This window comes from Guillardia theta (genome assembly GCF_000315625.1).
Source record: "Guillardia theta CCMP2712 unplaced genomic scaffold GUITHscaffold_34, whole genome shotgun sequence".
NCBI classification, from domain to species: Eukaryota; class Cryptophyceae; order Pyrenomonadales; family Geminigeraceae; genus Guillardia; species Guillardia theta.
In genome coordinates this window covers 189295-208896 of record NW_005434640.1, presented here as the reverse complement: position 1 = coordinate 208896, position 19602 = coordinate 189295, and the positions used below count along the sequence as shown (strand labels likewise).

General features: G+C 54.8%; 4 protein-coding genes across 4 annotated transcripts; 1 reads left to right on the top strand and 3 right to left on the bottom strand.

Annotated features, from left to right (window-relative positions):
• Positions 1-595: 595 nt before the first annotated feature.
• On the bottom strand, positions 596-3450 carry GUITHDRAFT_138808 (hypothetical protein; the record flags this gene model as incomplete). The annotated part of the gene is made up of 12 exons (XM_005832507.1): positions 596-673; positions 875-1003; positions 1065-1163; positions 1238-1321; positions 1373-1491; positions 1548-1608; positions 1820-1882; positions 2190-2306; positions 2473-2541; positions 2601-2703; positions 2859-3290; positions 3347-3450. The coding sequence occupies 12 exons, from the start codon at positions 3448-3450 to the stop codon at positions 596-598; spliced, it is 1458 nt and encodes a 485-aa protein (XP_005832564.1).
• A 281-nt stretch (positions 3451-3731) lies between these two features.
• Positions 3732-7281, top strand: GUITHDRAFT_138807 (hypothetical protein; the record flags this gene model as incomplete). Its single annotated transcript, XM_005832506.1, has 5 exons — positions 3732-6341; positions 6400-6450; positions 6505-6912; positions 7010-7156; positions 7231-7281. 5 exons carry the CDS (start codon positions 3732-3734, stop codon positions 7279-7281), a joined length of 3267 nt encoding a protein of 1088 aa, XP_005832563.1.
• Positions 7282-7294: 13 nt separating this feature from the next.
• Positions 7295-8470, bottom strand: GUITHDRAFT_108455 (hypothetical protein; the record flags this gene model as incomplete). The annotated part of the gene is made up of 1 exon (XM_005832505.1): positions 7295-8470. One exon carries the CDS (start codon positions 8468-8470, stop codon positions 7295-7297), a length of 1176 nt encoding a protein of 391 aa, XP_005832562.1.
• A 475-nt stretch (positions 8471-8945) lies between these two features.
• Positions 8946-19158, bottom strand: GUITHDRAFT_108454 (hypothetical protein; the record flags this gene model as incomplete). Its single annotated transcript, XM_005832504.1, has 8 exons — positions 8946-9005; positions 9063-17612; positions 17666-17755; positions 17803-17917; positions 17964-18168; positions 18214-18462; positions 18931-19002; positions 19101-19158. 8 exons carry the CDS (start codon positions 19156-19158, stop codon positions 8946-8948), a joined length of 9399 nt encoding a protein of 3132 aa, XP_005832561.1.
• Between the last annotated feature and the right edge of the window lie 444 nt (positions 19159-19602).

Genomic DNA, 19602 nt, shown 5'->3' with positions numbered 1-19602 from the left:
GAGGAGGAGGAGGAGGAGTGGTGGTGATGGAGGAGGAAGAGGAGAATGAATGGAGGGAGAGGTACGGGCGACTCAACAAGCACAGGAGAAGAAGCGTCCAAGTACCTCCTCATCTTTCCAAGATGGTGCGAGACTGTGGAACATGAACTCTTCCTCCAAGTCAACGCAGGAATGCAGCAAGTTCTTGTGCACACAAATGACTCCCTCCCCTTCTTCTCCCCCCGACAGACTTTCGCATTCTGGTGTGATTTGCTCCACTGCATGAAGGGAGGAGGAGGAGGAGGAGGAGGAGGAGGAGGAGGGAGGTAGGATGTAAGACACGGCGGGGGGAGGAAGGTCGAATCCTCTGTTCGCAGTCCGGGGGGAACTCGTCGATGGTGAGGTAAGCCTTCTGGAACTCGAGGACGACGCGGCAGGTGGAGGAAGCAGGCACTGTGAGGTTGTACCTGAGCGAGGGAAGTGAGGAGAGGAGGGAGAAGAGGATAGAGGATGTGAAAGATCACGGAGAGAGGAGAGGATGTGGAGGGGGGAGGGGGGGAAGGGGAGGGGGGAGGGGGGGGGAGAAGAAAACACTAAGTCAAATGGTATTTAGTACTTACTCCAGCATCGTCATTCCCTGTCGTATCCTCGCAAGCTCCACATTCTGAATGTTGAGAGCGTGATCGATCGATTTCTGATGCGGCGAGAAATCAGAACAAGAACAACAAGAAGAAGAAAGGGGCAGGAAGAGAGGATAGAAAGAGGATGAGCATGGAAAGATAAAATGATCAAGAATGTAGAAAGGAGGAGAAGGAAACAAGGTGAGCACAGGCTGACATGAACATTACAGCGATGACAAGAATGAGGAACATGTCAAGGTCTACATATAAATGACCTCAACTCCATCGACGAAGACGTGCAGGAGATGGAGGTATGCTCGAACAAACCAAGGGAAATGATCCAACACATGCAGTGAGATGTTTTGATGGCGATGGGAGTTGGTGATGTCCAGGACCAGCCCTGACTGCTCACAGCATCAGATGCTGTCAGCGTTTGACACTCGCGGCAGGATCGAAGCCTCTCACTCTCGCTGTCGCATGCCCCGTCACGTATCTGGACAGCGAGATCCAACTGCCTCCTCCTCCAGCTACCAGCGGACTAGTCTGCATCAGTGCCCAACGGATCTGCAAGACAAGGAGAGTCAGGAGGGTAGCGACATGGCATGGCGGGAGAAGCGTGGAGGAGAAGACTTGCTGACCTGCACGTCTCGTCGTTGAGAGGATTGCAAGTGTGACAATCTGAATGAAGTCGAGGCATCATCGTCTGCATGCCTTTGCTTGAGCTGTAAAGGGCAACATCACGAGACAGGAGCGGCGTTGTCATTCTGCCTTACCTCTCCCTCGAAGTCCCCCACGGTGCTCACGTGAAGACTTTTTCCTTCTTGGAGGAAGGAAGGCTGATGGATATGAATCCAAGACTCTGATGCTAGGGTACACGCTTCAAGGTCTTCGCCTGAGAAAACATCGTCATCACCAGTGGTTGTTCTGCAAACATCATCATCAAGGTACCAGGACGCAAGAGGTCGGAGAGCTGGAAGTTTGCTTGGAATACTGGAGGAAGCGATCGAGCCTGCGCAAAGACGGTGAGGAATTGATGGACTGATGACGGAGATGGCGGGTGAGAGCGAGAGTTCTCAACATAGAAAACTCTTGCTTGTGATGAAAGACGAATATGTTGATGTTCGAGAAGCAACACATTGTGGAACAACGAGATGTCTTGCACAATAACAAACGATCAACAAACGGCATGTGATGACGATGAAGAACAAGTTTTGACTGACCGAGACTGTCTTGTAGATTGAGTTGTCGCCCAGTGTGATGGTGTTGCTGACACCAGTCGCCGTCTGCGCTCAGACCCAGTAAGAGGAAAGAACGCGAGCAAAAGAAATCCAGCGGGTGAAATGATGGATGATGATATGAAACGATATGGATGGGGAATGGAGGAATCCGAGGAGGAGGACGAGGCCGGGGTGTGTGGAGAAAAACGAGCAGAAGAACGAGGAGGGCGAGAGCAAGGAGGAGAAACAAGGAGGAGAAACAAGGAGAAAGATTAGACTGGGGAGAAGAAAAAGCGGGAGGAATTTAGGTAGATAGGGAGGGAGGGAGGGAGGGAGGGAGGGAGGGAGGGAGGGAGGGAGGGAGGAAGAAGACCTGGATAAGTTCGATGAAGTAGCTTCCAGGACGGCAACTCCCATCCTCCACCCTCTCGCATTGGATGGCCAAGTGCAGAGTGTAACTGCTGTAAAGCCCTCCGCAATCCCTCTTGGGCTGCGCGCAGACACAGTCATGCCGCGTCGACCCCACCACCACCACCAACACCACCTTCCGCTCTCTCTCTCTCCCTCTCTCTCCCTCTCTGTCTCTGTCTCCGTCTCTGTCTCCGTCTCTCTCGATCTATGTATCTCCTCCTCCTCCTCTTCCTCCTCCTCCTCACCTGGAGCAGGGCGGAGAGGCCAGAAGCATGCCGGCAAGGCAGCAGCTTCATCCATGGGGTCAGGTTCTCCTGCAGGACTCCCATCAGCGGGGGGAGGCGGAGGAGCAGCTCGTTCACGAGCTGGTCACCGTGCATGCCACTTCTCGCGGCAGAGCTCCGTAGAAGAGGTGAGAGGGAGGAGGAGAGCCGTTCCAGATGGAGTTGATGAGAGCTGAGCGGGAATGGAATGTCCTGGAACATATTTATCCTCCCCCTCCGTCCCCTCCTCCTCTCCTTCTGCCTTCCTCCTCGCCACCTCGGCTCTTCCTCTCCCCTCGTCCTGCTTCTGCTCCTGCTCCTCCTATCCCCCTTATCCCCTAACCCCCTCCTCCAAGTCGAGCTCTCACTTCTGCGGGTGGATGTGTTTCGTCGCTGGCTCAAGGAAGTTGATGGACGCGCCGAACAGCCCGGAAAGAGCATGGGTGATCCCCTTCCACGCCTCCTTCAGCCCCTCCGTCGGCAGGAACCATGCTCGGAGCTCCACTCCTTGCGGGGCGGCGACGGGAGGATGCGACCATCGCTCTGTCTGCCATCTCCCGCGCGAGAAGCTCAGGTGGACCTCTCCTACCCCGTACATCCTCACGATCTCCGCGATCACCTTGGGGAACATGTTCAGGTGGAGCGGGTCCAGGCGCGCCTTCCTCTGCCCTCCTCGTCCCCTGGGCAGCAGGAGGCTGTCAGGAACGGCGCATGTTGTCCGGAAGACGAAGTGGGTCATGACGTTTCCATCCGCCAGCGGGCGCAGAACGAGGTCCTCCTTGAAACTTTCTCCTCTAGACCTGCCCACCATTGTCATGCTCTGCGAGCCTTCGCTGCGGCGCCTCCATCCTCTCACCTTGTCCCTCCTGCCTTCCCTGCCGATGCTTCTCCTCCTCCTACCAGCAGCATCGCCATGGCTGCCGCGAGCGCCACTGCCATAGTCCTTGCCCTGTCTGTCATGATGCCATTTCCTCCAACCACCCTCCTGCTGAAGCCACTACCCCCCATCGGTATATCAAAAGACCGGTGGGTGTTTCCCCTGCCCGACAGGAGAAAACCGATTCATGGTGAGTGCGAGGGAAGGAGACGACGAGTAAGAGCAAGGGTCAGAGGAGGAAGAGGAGGAGGATGAAGAGGACAGAGACGACAGGAAGGAGAGCCAGGATGCGAAGGAGCATGCTCCTTCTCAAGTGCGATGGCCGCCTGCCCGTATAACTCAGAACTGCCCTTCTCCACGAACCATGTCAGGTGACCTTGAGGCGCCGCAGTGGCTGGAAACGATGAGGAAGGAAGTTCTTGCCTCCAAGGAGTGGGAAGGGTTGTTCCAAGTCGCACAGCACCTGGCTAAGAAGCACCCCAACGTGAACGGAGAGGAAGGGTGGGCAAAGTTGAGCCTTGAGGAGAAGGAGACGGTCATTTCTCTGGTGGAGGATAAGGTCAGGAAGGAGCCCAAGTTCTCTGAGTTCAACCAGCATCTCAGCAGGTATGTAGACAGAGTTCTGCAGGAGCAAGTCGCGTCCGTCGCCTCCAGCTCTCCGCACTCGGGGGGCGGTCGAGACGTGCCTTCCAACCGCCGGTTGAACCTGGACCACCACCAGCTCATGGAGGTGGCCGGAGATGGAGCAAGCTCCCTGCTGGCAAGGTGGCCGGATCAGTGGCAGGAGCTCAAGGTGGTCGGGGTCAGAGGGCTCCCGCACCGGCTAAGGAACGAGCTATGGAAGCAAAGGCTGTGCGACGTGAAGGAGAGGTCCTCCTTCTTATCGCTACAGGCTGGGAACAGGCTCTACGTGCTCTCCGACCGCGACCCGGAAGTCTCAAAGCACCTGAGGTCTGTGATGGACTCGGAGTTCGGGTCCTACGACCTGGTGTCACTGCAGGTGCCCTGCAAGTCAGTGCTGTCGTACCTTCACAAGAAGCTCGGGGGTCCTGTTGAGAATCCCCTACATGCCATCGTTATCGTGCTGGTGTGGTCGATCAGCCAGGCTGAGCCCGAGGTGCCTGTGACGGTCACGCTAGTCGAGCGGTCGCTCACGCTCCTGGACGAGGTGCAGTATGAACAGCTGTTCGAGATCGGATCGTACCTCCCCCGCCCACATGGGCTGTACGACAAGACCGTCAAGGCGGCATGCGAGCTGCTGGAGCAGGCGAACCCCGAGCTCTACAAGCTCTTTCTGAGCTGCACGGGGAACGAGGACCAGCAGGACCCGCAGAAGGACGAGATGACTCTGTTCACAGAGAGGCTGGAGCTGTGGAAGGGGAAGGGGAGGGACAGGAGGAGCAAGCAGAAACAGGAAGTGTGCGCTGCTCGCTCTTCCAAACATATCCCCTGGGACTTCACGGCAGTCGGAAGCAGCAGGAACGAAATCTTCTTCCACCTGCTCCTCCCCGTCCTCCGAACTTTGTTCGCAGGGCACCTGACGAGCATGGAAGGGACCAGCTGCTTGTGGGACTGTCTCCTGCTCTTTGGCCAAGAGGCCATGCCGCCGCTCGCTGCTTCCTTCCTTCTATGCCTGGAGGAGAGCGTGAGAGAGCTCGTCCCCGCCGGCTCTTCCCTGCGGGTGCTGGAGGCCGCCTTGAACTTGACGCATGGGATCGTGGACATCATGGATGTCCAGACGGAGTTTGAAAGGCACTTCTGGATCAAGATGCGGAGCTCGAATCAGCTGAGGAGGTCACGAGAGGACATGCTCAAGTCTCTGATTATCAGGGAACGCCGGTCCTCAGGGCCGGCTGCCGAGCAGCAGCCGCACGCGCGGGTGAAGGAGGGCAAGACCAAGGAGCGAGCAAACTTGTCCTCAACGGAAACGCAGACAGACATGGATGTGACGGAGGAGCAAGACCCACAGCGGATCCTTTCGGCAGAGGCGATCCTGGCTCCGCTTGCTTCCTCCCAGGAGGTCGACGAGGCCCTGCCGTCACACAGGACGAAAGACGGGAGGGAGCCGGCGAAGCCGATTCACATCAGCGAGGCCCCTGCGCAAAGGGTGAAGGATGTGCTGGAGCTGTGGTATGGACGGAAGATCTTTTCAGTAACGGTCCCCAACTTCTCTGCCAGCGTGAAGAGGCTCTCCCTCCTCGCAGACAAGGTCATCAACCTTCCTGAGAACGAGGAGCTGTTCTCAGCTGTGGTCCAGCACGAGAAGAAGATCCCTTGCCCTGTCGCTCGCTTCCAGGGCAGCAACCTCAGGCTCCCCAAGACCTCTAACGTGGATGTCCCGCTCTTCCAGCTGCTCGCCAGCAAGTACCCTCGGCTCGAGAACGACTTCCGCAAGCCGATGATGAGGTGCGAGATCATCGACCCCAAGACGGACAAGATGCACGAGTTCTACCTCGCTCCCCTCCGCAAGGGTGACGTCCATGGCACCGATGCAGTATCGGAGGAGCTCAGCCAGCTGGGGATATTTCTCAGCTCGGAGCAAGTCATCGAAATTGCTCGCTGCCTCGAGAGCTACAGCGCCCTTCCCCCGCGGGATGACGTGAAGAGGACGGACCCGCGAGCGGAGGGGAGGGAGGGGAGGGAGGGGAGGGAGGGAGCGCCAGGGATAGACGAGAAGATAGGGTTTGATGTGCGTGTGGACGCAAAGCTGAACGAAGTCTTAGACGAGATCAAGAAGGAGGACATGAAAGTCTTGCTGGAACCCCCGGTGGGGAAGGAGGCGACGAAGAAGGTCATTCTCAGCAAAATGCAGTCAGACATGGCGGCTGCTCTAAAGGTTTCCGCCGACTTCTTCCATCCCCTGGAGCTCCACGAGATGCAGAATTACCTCATGGCGGAGTTCAACCTCCACAGCCCCTACAACTCGTTCAAGAACAGGACGGCGATGCAGATCTACGACGAGCTCGTCGACCTGGTGAAGACGGAGGAGTCAAAGAGTGCGTTTACTTCGAGCTGAGAAAGATTGCTGGCAGGTGGGGAACGCCTATAGCAAGCTGAGAAGGACTGCGTCGTTCTCAAGAGTTGTAATGCTCTCATGCTGAAGAGGTCGGAGGCTTGCTGACAAGTTTGACCTACAGCTGAGAACGATCTTGCGAGGGCGTCCGCACGCAACTTTCACCAAGACAGCAGAGCAAGCTGCGAGCACTGAGAGACGATTGATGCAAGATGTCAAACAGCCCCAGCTGAAGGAAGATGTCAAACAGCCCCAGCTGAAGGAAGATGTCAAACAGCCCCAGCTGAAGGAAGATGTCAAACAGCCCCAGCTGAAGGAAGATGTCAAACAGCCCCAGCAGAACTCTCCATTGAGCTCGAAGGCTCTTGATGCTAGCAGGCCTCAAAGCAGCAGCGAGCCTCCTTCTCATCCTCCCTCCCGCTTGACTGAGCACTCGCCCCTGAGGTATCCTCCTCCATGCGACGCTTTCCGGCTGAGAGGTGACACCTGCTCCAGCACGACGAGCCCTCGACCTCCGGACGAGCCCAGCCAGGTGGCTGCTCCTCCCCTCCAGCCTCCTGTTGTCAGTTCTGCTCTACCTTAATCCTCCTTGTCCTCCTTCCCTCCTCTCCAGCTGAGAGCTGCTGCAGATCAAGTTCTCCAGGGAGACCAAATTTTTTTACACTGTCGGTAAGGAGCGAAAAGGACCGTCGGACCTGGACGGCCTCAAGCAGCTCTTTTCTCAAGGCATCGTCACCTCCTCCGCCTACATCTGGTACAAGGAGATAGGAAAGCAGGTGCTGACTTTCTCTTCCTCCTCCTCCTCCTCCTCCTCCTCCTCCTCCTCATCCTTGACCTGACTGAACTGCAGTGGATCCGTCTCAGAGAGGACACTCAGTTGCTAGAACATCTCACCGCCTAGGCGTCTCATCCCTTCACTTCTTACTGCCCGGGAGGTTGAAGGCATTCAACGTGCCCTCCAGAGCGCTTGGCTGCCTTGCGTCCATCATACTCTCGAATTCATCATGCATGGACTGCTTCTTGCCGCGCTCGCGTATTCTCATCACCCTTCCACGAAACTTCATCCCGTCCATCTCGCATGCGTTTGACATCCCCTCGTGATCTCTGAACCTTATGAGGGCATACTTGCTCTTGCCCTCCACCAGGTCGCCAAACTCCATGTCAACTATCTTGCCGCACTTGGAGAACTTGTCCCGAACATCCTGAGTCTTGAGGAGGGGGTGTAGGTTGTGAACCACTATAGCGTTCTGATCGTATTGAAAGCAAAACGTCGAGTTCTGATCCATGGGCACTAATCGCCTCTCTACCTGACTGACCTTGCGTTTGATCCCAACCCCGAACAATGGGCTCGAGTCCTCCAACACTCTCGTGATCAGCTTGCGCCTCCCCTCTACCTGCAGCTCTGATCCCTCCTGCTGACTGGCCGACGTGACGTGAGGCTTGAAGTCCAGCAGCTGCTCCTTTATCACAAGGGGCGACCGTTGCAGGATAAGGTTCACAGGGGCCGAGCTGTTGAACTTGATCCTTGCAAAATGCATGTTCCGATTGATGTCTACAACCTCCACCTCCCCGTAGTTGGACAGTTCTCGCCGGATATCGTCCTGGGTAATGTCCGCAGGAATGTTGGGGACGAAGAGACGGTCGGTGTCGACAAAGGGGACGCTCTTGACCTTCTTCTTGTCGAGGAAGTTACTTGCTAGGACTCGCACCCTGGCCTTCGCTCGCAGAGTTGACTTTGTGCTCTTCTGCCCTTCCTGGCGCGCTCCTTTGAGATTTCGCAAGACCATCCTTGCATCGCGCCCCGTGACGGTGACGTTGTCAGCTGTCAGAAGCGCTTCCAACCTCTTATCTTCCTGTACCACATTGTTCTCAACAGTGATCATGCTGTAGTCGGCAGCATGGTGGAATGAAGTGATGCAAGGGTGGTTGCCCATCTCTTCCTGGACTTGCCAGTAGGTTGTCTGGCTCAGACCAAACATGTTTCGTGGTTGGTTGGAAACGTCAATGTTGGAGCTGTCCAGTGATGATGTGTACTCGTGATTCAACAAGAAAACAAGCAGAAAGATGGAAGTTCTGCATGTCCGGCGCATTTTGCGATGCAGCCTCCGAATGTGAATTCTCAGGGAGTATTTTCAATCTTGTGAGCGCAGGTTCTGTGAATGAGCACACGACTGCACAGGATGTACTGCATGGCCCCTGCACTCTCCTCGTGTTTCTTCATTCACTCGCTGCTCTCCTTCCCTCCTCCCTCCTCCTCTTCTCTACTCTTCCACCTCCCTCTACCCTCTAGCCGCATTGCGTTCCACGACCGATGCAACCACCCCCACCCCCTGGAATAATCAAAGAGGAACCCTACCCCCCCCCCGGCCATAACCCTTGCCAAGGAACTTCTAGCAAATCGATGAAAGCGCTAACAACACTGTGATGTGTTTTGAAAACTCGATGATGTACAAATATAAACGAGGTGTGAAGATCGACGATGTGTTACGATAGATGACATGTGAAGTGGTATGATGCAGTTTCATGAAGTTTCTTTCAGAGCTACGTCAAGTCTCATGTCAAGTTTCATTCACAATTCTTATCAGCTCCATAATGAACATTATTTACATTGCACGCGGAAATATGCTACGATCGGGCAGAAGACAGCGAGGTGAACAAGATAGTCAGGGAAGAGAAGACAACTGCATACAGGAGGAGCAGCCTCGTCTCGCAGCAGGACGCAGCAGAGCTCAGTATTCCTAGCGCCTCTTCCGCAGTATCGATAGTCGTCACTCGTATCGCCGTACCCTCGGGAGACAGAACTTCAGTCCAGCCGGCCCCTCCCTTGTGCAGGTAGCAGATCCGAGCAGATCCAACGCGCAGCAGCTTGAAGACAGCCGACCCGTTCGGCCAAGACTCGTACAGGGACGATCGGGCGGTCACAAGAAGCCTAGCCTCGCCTCCCAGCACTATATCGCTCATGTCGTCGGATCCCTTGCACGTGCTGTCATAGTGGATCAGCTTCACCTTGTCCAGGCTCGTAATGGCGTCGCCGTAAAACCAGATCCTCCGGTCAGCTGCGACTGCTGTTGTCAAGGGAAAAGCGCCGACTACCTGCGGGCTGACGACGGTGACGGTAAGGCCTGTGTCAAGGAAACTAGTGCCGCTATCGTACGAGTAGCAGAGCTTGCGAGTGCCGCTAGTGTAGGTTCCTGCTCCCACCAGCAACAACGAGAAGGATGCTGACTTGCCGTCGGTGGCTGCTCGAAGTTGAGGGGTGTAGGGATAAGAAGCAATCCTTGCTACACAAGATTCGCCGTCCACGAACTTGACAAAGTCATCGGAGGACAAAGAGACTCCCAGCACAGTGAACTCTTGCGGGCTGTTGAGAAGAAGCCGTTGAGATGGGGAGAGGCTGGAGATGATAGGGGCCTTGATGCTGAAGTTGCCGATGTCGATGTATTCCGACGCAAAGTCATACTTGAAGCAAACACGGACTTGCCCGATGGCTGATACTGGGAAACCAGAGAAGGAGACCGTGTTCTGAGTTGAAAGCTGATCTCTTGTGCAAGCATCGACCTGTCGGGTGCCTTGGCAGTATGACAGATACTGGTACGACAGCAGAGGGTCGTTGCTGTAAGAGGTCGGCCCACGAGGATCACCCTCGCTGACGGGGATGAGGTGAACCTGTGGCTCTGCACTCGAGGCCTCTGCTATGATATTGTTGAGGTTCACCGACGTCCCTCCGCACGCGTATCGGGACGGAACGATGACATACTTGCCTTTGTCCGACAGCCCGTTGCCATGAACAGTGATGGTGAGGGGCGTTCGACAGTACCAGTCCTGTTGGTTGACGTATACGTCCTCAGGGGATATCACAGAGATGGTCTGGTTTCTGCTGAAGAGCTGGTTGCTCGCCTGCTGGGGGTAGAGCGTCTCTCCGTACAGGAAGTGCATAGAATCGAAGTAACCATAGATGTAACCGCTAGTCCTCAGGTTCAACGGGTACGTCATTTCATCCCACACCTCTGACCCCTGGTACTGATAGCACATCCTGGCGTGTCTGAAGGGAAGCAGAAGCTGCATCTCTATCTCAGATGTGTACAGGTCAGTAGCCGACGCGTTCAGAGTGAAGACTTGTCCTCCAGGTATGTTGGGCTGCTGATCAGCGTTGGCACAGGAGCCAGGAGTATCCCCATCGATCACCTTGACCTGATCGCCAGCAGCAAGTCCCTTGCCGTGCAGGAGGTACTTGACTTTGAGACCCGAGAAGATGGTTGGTGGCTCCATGGCCAGGAGGTGGGGGGGTCGAACCTTCAAGTCTAGAGACTGTATGGCAAACGAAACTCCGAACCTGTACGCCGCCAGGCAGATCTTGTGGAACTCGCCGACGGGAGATTCGTCCTGCAAGGTGAACCTGACCTTGTACGCGAGGACGGGAGGGGACAGAGGCAGCCCCGGCCCCTCTCCCAGGCAGAAGGACTCTGTCACATCCACCATGTCACTCTCGTTCAGCCGTTGAGGTTCTCCTCCCCGCACGTGCGCGGTGACCGGGTCTACAAGAGGGTCGAGCGAGTCGCCATGGCAGGCTGATCGCGCTATGTAAATCACATCCACCGCTCCAGAATCGGCGATAACAAGCAGATCAACGGGAACGTTTCTGTACGCGTTGACCAGCCGCATGTCAATCCCAGGAGCCACGTAGCCTCTCTTGGGGTAGGCGGCAGGAACGACAGATGGGCTGCTGTAGCAACGAGACGAGCTGTTCCAGTCTAGGATTGCGGGCGTCTCGACCTCGATGCCGTTGCCAGGGCCGTGAAGGATCCATCGCGACTGGTAGGTGAGGATACAAGGCGGCAGCTCGTCGGTCATACCTGCCTCTACCCTCTGAACGTCCTTCTTGTAGTCAGCTTGAGGAAGGAACAGGAGAGGCTCAGTCCACTGCCTCAGCTCTACCGTCATCCTCGTCTCCTCAAAGAAGCTACTTGCATCTTGAGCATAGCACAGCTTCACAGTGCCAACTTGCTTCAAGTGATACGGCACGCTAGTCGCCTGCTGAGAGTTCGACACGTTCAGCACTGACGCGTTGCCGCCAGCGATCGAAGGAGCATCTTTGCAAGAGCTCTGAACTTCGACGAAGCGAACTTGACTGCTGGACGTCAAACCGACGCCACCAACCACAAACTTGGTAGTGTTGCCGACCCATGCGCCTGTAGGGAAGAGAGAAGTGATAAAAGATGTTGGTACCACTGTCAAGTTTGCTAACTGATGCTTCTCCTGTCCTCCCATACTCCAGTACACCTCAAACTCACCGGCTGTACTGAAATTCAGCTCGATAGATCCCATCTCCCCATTCTCCAGGAGATCAAGTTTCAAAGGTGCTGTCACGATTGGTTGCGAGCATTCACTGCTCGTGCAAACATAGATTTGAATCACTTCGTTGCTGTAAGCAAGCCCTTTCCCGTAAAAGTTCAAGGTCGAATACAAGTCTTTCCGTACCTGCTGCGGTAGGAAGTAATCTACCCTCCTCTGCGTCAGGTTCCAGACGTAGGTGGAGTCCTGGTATCCTTGCGACATGTACTTTGACATGCACGTCTTGACGGTAGCTGCCGTCACCTGTTGCGTCCGTTGGATGCCGTTGGGATACTCAACAACCCCTGACTCGTTGACGACTTTTCCTTCTCCTCCCGCCAGAGCATCGGCGAAGTCATCGGTACCGGCGCACGTCACATTCCCAGGAACAAGTTTCACATAATCGTTGAAGAACCTCCCGACGAAGGTGAACTTCAGGTAGAACGGCTGGCTGACGGCAAGGCTGTCCAGCCCGGTCCCACTGCCGTACGTCATGAGCGAAACGTTGATGATGTCTACCCCGATCAGAGGCAGCACCCCAACCTCCCTCCATTCCTCCGTCGCCAGTTGAATACAAAGTTTGACCTGCTGCTCTTGGATCCTCGGGATGAAGACGCCGAGGTACGCTGATTCCGATGATACAAGCTTGTCAAGCGTGCAAGAGTCGCCTCCTGCGACTGCCCTGCCGATCAAGTCGGGTTGAGAGCAGCGGTAGGTCGTCTGGATCAGGAGGCATCGAAGAGGTAGCTGAGTTAGGAGGCCTCGTCCTCTGATCGCAACCTGTTGCGGCTCCTCCATCACGATGGGCTCCTGCCAGACGCTCTCGACTCTCGGAAGCTCGACCTGCGCGTCCCCGACGTACGAGTAGCCAGCTGGATAGCCATACACGTTCGAGCTCGAAAACTTGAGACAAACTTTGCACCGGGAGCTGTTGGCTGACACAGACGTGATCAAGAAGTGAGCCAAAGCCTTGCCGACGTAGGCAAAGTTTGAGAAGTTGTTGGCAGTCAAGGCATCGAACGAGTACTCGCGGAAAGAGAGAAAGGTCGGCCAACTGCCGTTGATCACTCCGTAGAGGTCATAGTTGGCCTCGTCCGAGTTGGAGCCCGAGCAGGTCAGATGCTCGGAGATCAGTTTCACCTTTTCTGCCGCTCCCAACCCAAGGCCGGAGACAGTCAGGACGGAGGTCTGATAGTAGAAGAGTGGTGAAGACGACAGTCCAACTATCAGCGGGGGGCTGTTGTAGAGAATCAAGTGCCCAACTTGTCTGTAAGAGACGATTTCCTGCGGGAGGACGGCAAGATAGCAGAGCAAGTACTCGTTGTCCGCAACCTGAGAGCTCCAGGGCTCCGTGATGGTGAACACCAAAGTCGCACCAGTCCGCAGTGGGTTGACAAACGAGAGAAATCTGCCTTCACCTCCCAGCACAGCCCCGTCGGTGTCATTCCCACCACACCCAGCTGCTCTGCTCACAATCTTAATCTTGTCGGTCTCGTGCAGACCGTATCCTCCAAGACTGAACCTCGTGGTCACGAATCGAAACGTCTGGGAGGGGAACACGTTGTAGATCACAGGGCCTTGCACATCTATGCTGTAATATGCCTTGTATGTGAACATTGACACGATGAGCCTTCTGTCCACGATGACGCCGTTCTTGACGTACTGCTCCTCTCGGATAGGGTCTCGGCTGGCGACACAGATCAGCCCTCTTCCTGTTGAGTTGATGTTGAAGATCGAGAAGGCAAAGCTGAAGTTGGTGACGTTGACAAACCTGCCTCCTCCTCCGGGCAGGGTCCCGAAGGAGTCGTAGGCCCTGTTGGGGATGCTGAAGGGAGGAGGCACAGGCAGCGGCGATATCGACAGGTTGTAGAGCGAGTTGTTGCAGAAGCCTGCGTACTTGCACTGGCTGTCAAGCAAGCAGGTCATGCCGTTGTTGGGCTGGTCGCAGATGCCGTTGGGGCAGTTGGCGTCGGAGGTGCAGGGGGTGCCGGGAGGAGCTGGTCCACCGAGGCAGTTGGCTATCCCCTTGGCGCAGGTGCCGTTGTAAGTCATGTTGAGCCTGTGCTCGATCTCGGCGTAGGCTGTGGCTCGCTGGTTCAAGAGCAAGTCGAACTTGGCAAGCGTCTCGTTGTAGAGAGTGAGGTTGTTGCAGCCTGTTGCGAACGAGGAGACTTTGATGTGTACCTGAAGGTTTTCTGGAGCGAATCCTGACCCTTGGAGGTTGACGACGAAGGAGGACCTTGCCCGCAACTTGGGCAGCGTCTGAGGAGTTACCGATCTCACATCAGGAGCAGAGATTGGGACAGACACGTGCGAAGTCACCCACGTGGACTGGGTAAGGAACTGCTTCTTGTTCACCACCGGGGGTCTTACCGAAGTCAGGACTTTGTTACATTGTGACGATGTAGAGCAGTTGAGATAGACTCCAGTCAGCTGCAGGAATGTCTGGTAGTAGGTACAAGACTTGTCATTCATACAGGTCTGTTCACAACAGCTCGCATCACACAGGTATTGTTGGAAATTGTAGTTGGTCCCGGCGGCACATGAAGTAGCAGCGCAATGCGGGGGCGCGCAGTACAAACCAGTTCCTGCAAGCACTTGAACCCACTGAAACACTGACTGAGGAGCCTTGTAGCAAAGATACACGTTGGCAGATGAAGTCTTGGGCCGGAAAGTGACCAAGGCTTGTGAGGAGTTCAAGATACAGTCAAGAGGTTTCGATTCCCCTCCGGGTATGATGCTAGTCATGTTGTCACATGACTCTGCAAGGGCAAACAACGAGGATCCGACACCCGTTCTCTTCAGTCCCCGTCCGTAGAGGCGGAACGTGACCATGTCATGCACGACGACAGCTGGAGTAGAGGAAGAAGAGGCAAGGTCCAGCTCGACCTTGTTGAGCTGGAAGGGTAGAATATCCAAGAGAGCATACCCCTTGAAATCCTGGTAGAAGACGTTCATGTAACTCGTGTTTCCCTGGGCAGGGGACCAGCATATCTCGACAGACGTGTAGCCATCGACTATCAGGTTCATATCCATCTCGAACATCGATAAGCTCGTTCTTCCGTCTGCTGTAGACACACACTTGGGCACCATTCCCTGCCCTCCCGTCACGACGCCGGTCCAATCGTCTAGCGAGTTGAGGGAGCAACCGCCTCCTATCGCTCCGCTGAAGTTCGACTGATATCCATCCCGAGCTACGACCTTCACTTTCATGCTCTCACCGCCGAGTTCGCAGGGGATGCCATTAACATGGAGGGTCAGGTTGAAGGGAACGTTGGAGATAATGGTCGGAGGAACGATGAGCTGTGACAGGTATGCCCCGTTGATGCTGAGGATGTGAACGCGGAAAGAGTAATCGAACTGAAACGTCAGGGAGTTGAAAATCTCCTGGTACGTCCCAATGACCCGCCAGGGAAGACCGTAGCTCCCTGACGCCATGAAGTTCCAGCAGAACATGAGGTCGATGGGACCGTCGAAGACCGTCTCCTTCACCTCATAAACCAGCAGGGCTGTACCAGACTGAGGGGGCTCAACCGAGGTGGGAAAGAAATCGAGAGAATCTGAAGAAGCGCAGAGGCTGCTGGGAATGCAGTTGGCAGCAGTCGCACAGGTTGCAGAGGTTTGAAACCCTTGAGGCAAGCGAATGGGTTTGACAAAAAGTGCTGATGAGAACAGGTTTTGACCTTTGACGGTCAACATGATCGCTTGATTGGAGGCAAACAAAGGTTTGGTGGTTTTCCCCACGACAAAGTTGGCAGTCATATAGTCACTCGGTGTCATCCCTTCCACCACTGACGTCGCGATGCTCGCTTGGAAGGTCTTACCCTGGGAGTTCCAGATGTCTCGGTAAGCATACGGCCCCTGCCTCCAGCACAGAATCGAGTTGACGGTATCTTGAGTGTACGCGGTTGCAAACAGAGTGAAGTTGACACGAGCCTGGTAGACATTATTCAGCACTTGAACATCCATCGTTGTCCTTCCCTCGCCTCCCGGGAATATGTACAAGGTATCAGAGAAGGGATCGGCGACTGTACAAGATGTATCATTGATGAACTTGAATTTGATCGGAGCCAGCTGAGAGTCTGCAAGATTGCTGCCTGTGACATCCACGAAGAAGGTCTGGGAAGAAAGAGGAGTAGCAGAAGATAGTTGTACATCAGCAACTTCAGTAGGCCCCATGATGAAAGTCCCGTCAATCCGCCCATAGTCCGAGCTGGAAAATATCCACCACAACCTTAACGACGCGTTCACCATGGCGGCTACAGTCACGTCGAATACAAGCTCATTGCAGAACCCTCCCTGCGATGTACAGCTCTTGACAAGACTTGGAAGCGTCTGGTTGCCCCCCAGCACTTGTGAAGTAGTCGCTGTATCTGTCAGACTATCGCAAGCATCGTTGATGGTGCATGAGGCACCGTTAAAACAAGTTCGCGTGTCTTGGAGCCCTGCGCATGGCTCCCCTGCGTTTGAATTCTGACCACCTGAACAGTGGAAATGACTGCAGATCTTGATGAAGAAATTATCTGCTGCAACAGGAAAGAAGTTTTGACCACTGACAGTCAAGGTCTGCAAAGAATTTGATGGAAACAAGGAGGGAGTTACAGATTGGATCTGAAAACTGACAATCTCCAGCAAGGCAGAGGTAAACCTCTGGTAGCTGTTGCCCCCAACTCTAGTGCATATGGAAACATTCTTGGATGAGGTCCGGAGTTTGAAGTTCACGACACATTCCATCAGGGCCCCTATTTGAACGATCTGAGCGCAGGGCACTCCCTCCCCTCCCAAGACGCTTCCAAGCAGGTCACTCTCGGAGTTTGCCGAGCAATCTGTCGCTGCCTTCACTCTTGTCTGCCAAGGGCCTGACGACATGAAGCCAGTGCCCGTCAGAGTGATGGAATGGCTCAACCCTGCTGTGACCTTCAAAGGGTTCAACGAGACTGCCGTGACGCTCTTCAAGGTCATAGTCTGATCCCCGACCTGCTCCCACTCGCTGCCGTTGCCGAAGCGGGAGCACACCCGTATCGAGCTTTCGCTCCATTGTCCTCGAGAGGCAAGCACAGCCCCCCCGGCCACGTTGGCTGTCATGCAGTTGTCCATGGAGCCAGGGACAGATCCTTGCTGCAGACCTTGAACGATGTAGTTCCCGTTGGCGTCTGTGATGATGTAAGTCCCGCAGTAGCACGACAGCTGCTCTACGATCAGCTGCGGGGTGGATTTGTAGTTGGCCCCATAATTGGTGACGGTCGTCGCTAGAATCCTGCCGTTGTTGTCCACACTTGAGATGACTGCTTGAAATCCGTACCCCCCGTCACTGGACACGGCTGAGATAACCGCTCCCTGGGCGCAGCCTTGGGTGATACCATATCCAAGTGCAATGCTAGGGATCGACCCGGTCATGTTGCACAGGTCACTTGTCACATTGCCGCAGCGAACTGACCCAGCGAAGATCGGGAATATGTCAGGCTCCTCAGCAAAGAAAGCCGCGTCCTCCCGGAAGAACGTGTACGCCAAGTCACCAGCTCTTCCTACCAGGAACGACCCGATCACCGCGCGGGAGGAGGAAGCAGCTGCAAAGAGCTTCCCCGGTACGTATCCCTGACCTGCCTCAACGATCGAGATAGAACTGATATGACCCAGCAGAGGTCCTGCTGCGAAAGTAAAAGTTGCAGAGGTCGAGCTCAAGACTTGTGCAGGTTTGGCGTCGCCGCCAGGAATCAAAGAAGAGTCACCAGAGGTGTTACAACTATCACTGAGCTTAATGTACAACGGTATAGCACCAGATGTATCGAAATTCTCTCCAGAGATGGTGATGGTGGTTGAGAGAGCAGGCAGGATATCTTGCACTGGGAAAAAGTTTGTGGTTTGACGAGAAAACCAGCGAATAGAAGAAAAGACCAAAACCTGCGATGAGGAATCAAAGGGTGAGGACTTTGAAGCAATGAAAAAAGAATCACATTCTTAAAGGCTCCTTCATTGCTGGACATGCAGAGAGTGAGAGAGCCCTGGCTTTTGATCGCGTTCTGAGGAAGAAAACTCACGAGGCCCTGCAGAGGAATCAGAGAACTAGTAGAACCATCCCAAGACAAGTCACCGATCCAGCATCTGAGCTTGCCCATGACAACCCTCTTGCGTCTCCACCAAATATGTTACTAGCAGACGAGAAAGGATTCTCTGCGCAATCTCCCACTTGAAGTTTGAAAGCAAGTCTGAGGCATGTTGGTCATTCGGCTCAGAGACATTCCTCGTCATCACCTTGTACTCTGCATAATCATGCCGATGCCTTTCAAGCTCAAAGTCAGCAAACTATAACCGTACACCACTGTAGGATCCGCTGCCGCGGGATACGAGGCAAGGGAGACAGATGAAACATTTGGCCCGATGATCTTGAAAGATTTTGTGGAGACGAGGGACCATGACGATGAGGGATAAAGTTTGATGCAGACTTGTGCAAACTCTGCTGAATACAATCAGAGAGAGGAGTGGCACGATAGAGCCGAACAACCTGACTGCTCCTGCAAGGTAAAGGTCGCAGTGGCATTTTTCCCATCGCTTGACACTTGCCCAAGGTACCTCTGAGATCCTCCTCTTATTTCCTGAGGAAGAGGAGCATCGGAGCAAGAGTTGTTGGATCTCAAAGAGTTGTTTGAGACCATCACAAGATCAGATGAAGACAGGTTTTCTCCTTTGATGACAAGGGTGAAGCCAACCCACACAACAGATTGATCCGGAGCAAAGTCAGAAGCTGCCTTGCCTTGAACCTCCATCAATGACACAAGGGTCATCACAGCCATCAAGGCGGTAAGCGCTCCCTTCCTCATTCCACTCCCCTAGCAGCTCACAGAAGCATCGCTGTTTGCAGCTCTACATTCCAAGCTTCTCCTCCATGCTTCAGCGGGCAAGCCCACTGCTCAACTCGCATCATTTCTGAGTGCATGAAGGGAGCCGCAAGCATGCTTATCGTCGCTCCCCCCCTGGACTCGCATCGCTGCGGGCAAACATGGCGCACATCTCAAGTTTCTATCGGTTTTACCTCTAGCCGAGCTCGCTCAGCTTCTCTAAATAGTATTTGTAGCAGGACAGCTCGTCTAAATACCTTCTGATTGACTCGCATGCACCTTGCCGCCGTGGCCGGGCCCTCCGAGGCTCGTGATCGCCGGGATGCCCGCGGCCCGGCCGGGGACTGCCCGGCCAGGCCGCCTTGGTGATTTGGCATAAATACCAACTTGATTCGAGTCCAGCCGCTTCGATGGCCTGGGACTTGCCAGTGCAGGGGCCTCAGGGCCTGCTGAGTCTAATTGACTTTCAAGTCAATTTCGTCTTTCTCAAGTACTACCGGGTGTCCTAGGCAGTCTCGTTTCTGCCAGTTAGGAAACTAGTTAGAGAACTTACTTTTCTTTGTCTCCAACTTGCCGTCGGTTTGGAATAGAGTGCCGTTGGGATTGTGCATTGTTGTGCGCGCTTGTTCTTTGGTTTCTTCACGGATCACTTCGTCAACGGTTCCAGTGTGTCAACACTGGATTGAGAGATACTTGTAGGAAGTTCTCCTAACAGTGATGATGGGCCCGGGCCGCAGTTTGGACCCCACTGATTTCCGCCAAACGCTGTCTTGTTTTCTGACTGCACTGCGGCAGGGGGTCAGATCCGATGATCCGCCGAGACTTGATCCATGTGCTGCCGCACCGCACTGCGGCACCCCGGGCGGGCCCTGGCCGTTAGGCTCACCTCAGCCTACAGTGCCCAGCCCATTCAAGTTGCCACTGTGACCGTACGGTTGCAATCGGACCGTACCGCGTAGTGAGCACTGAAATCCGACTCCGGGCGGCCGCGGTGACTCTCACCGTCTTAAAACAGCGATCAGTAGCCTGACTTTATACTTGAACTTCGGAAAGAC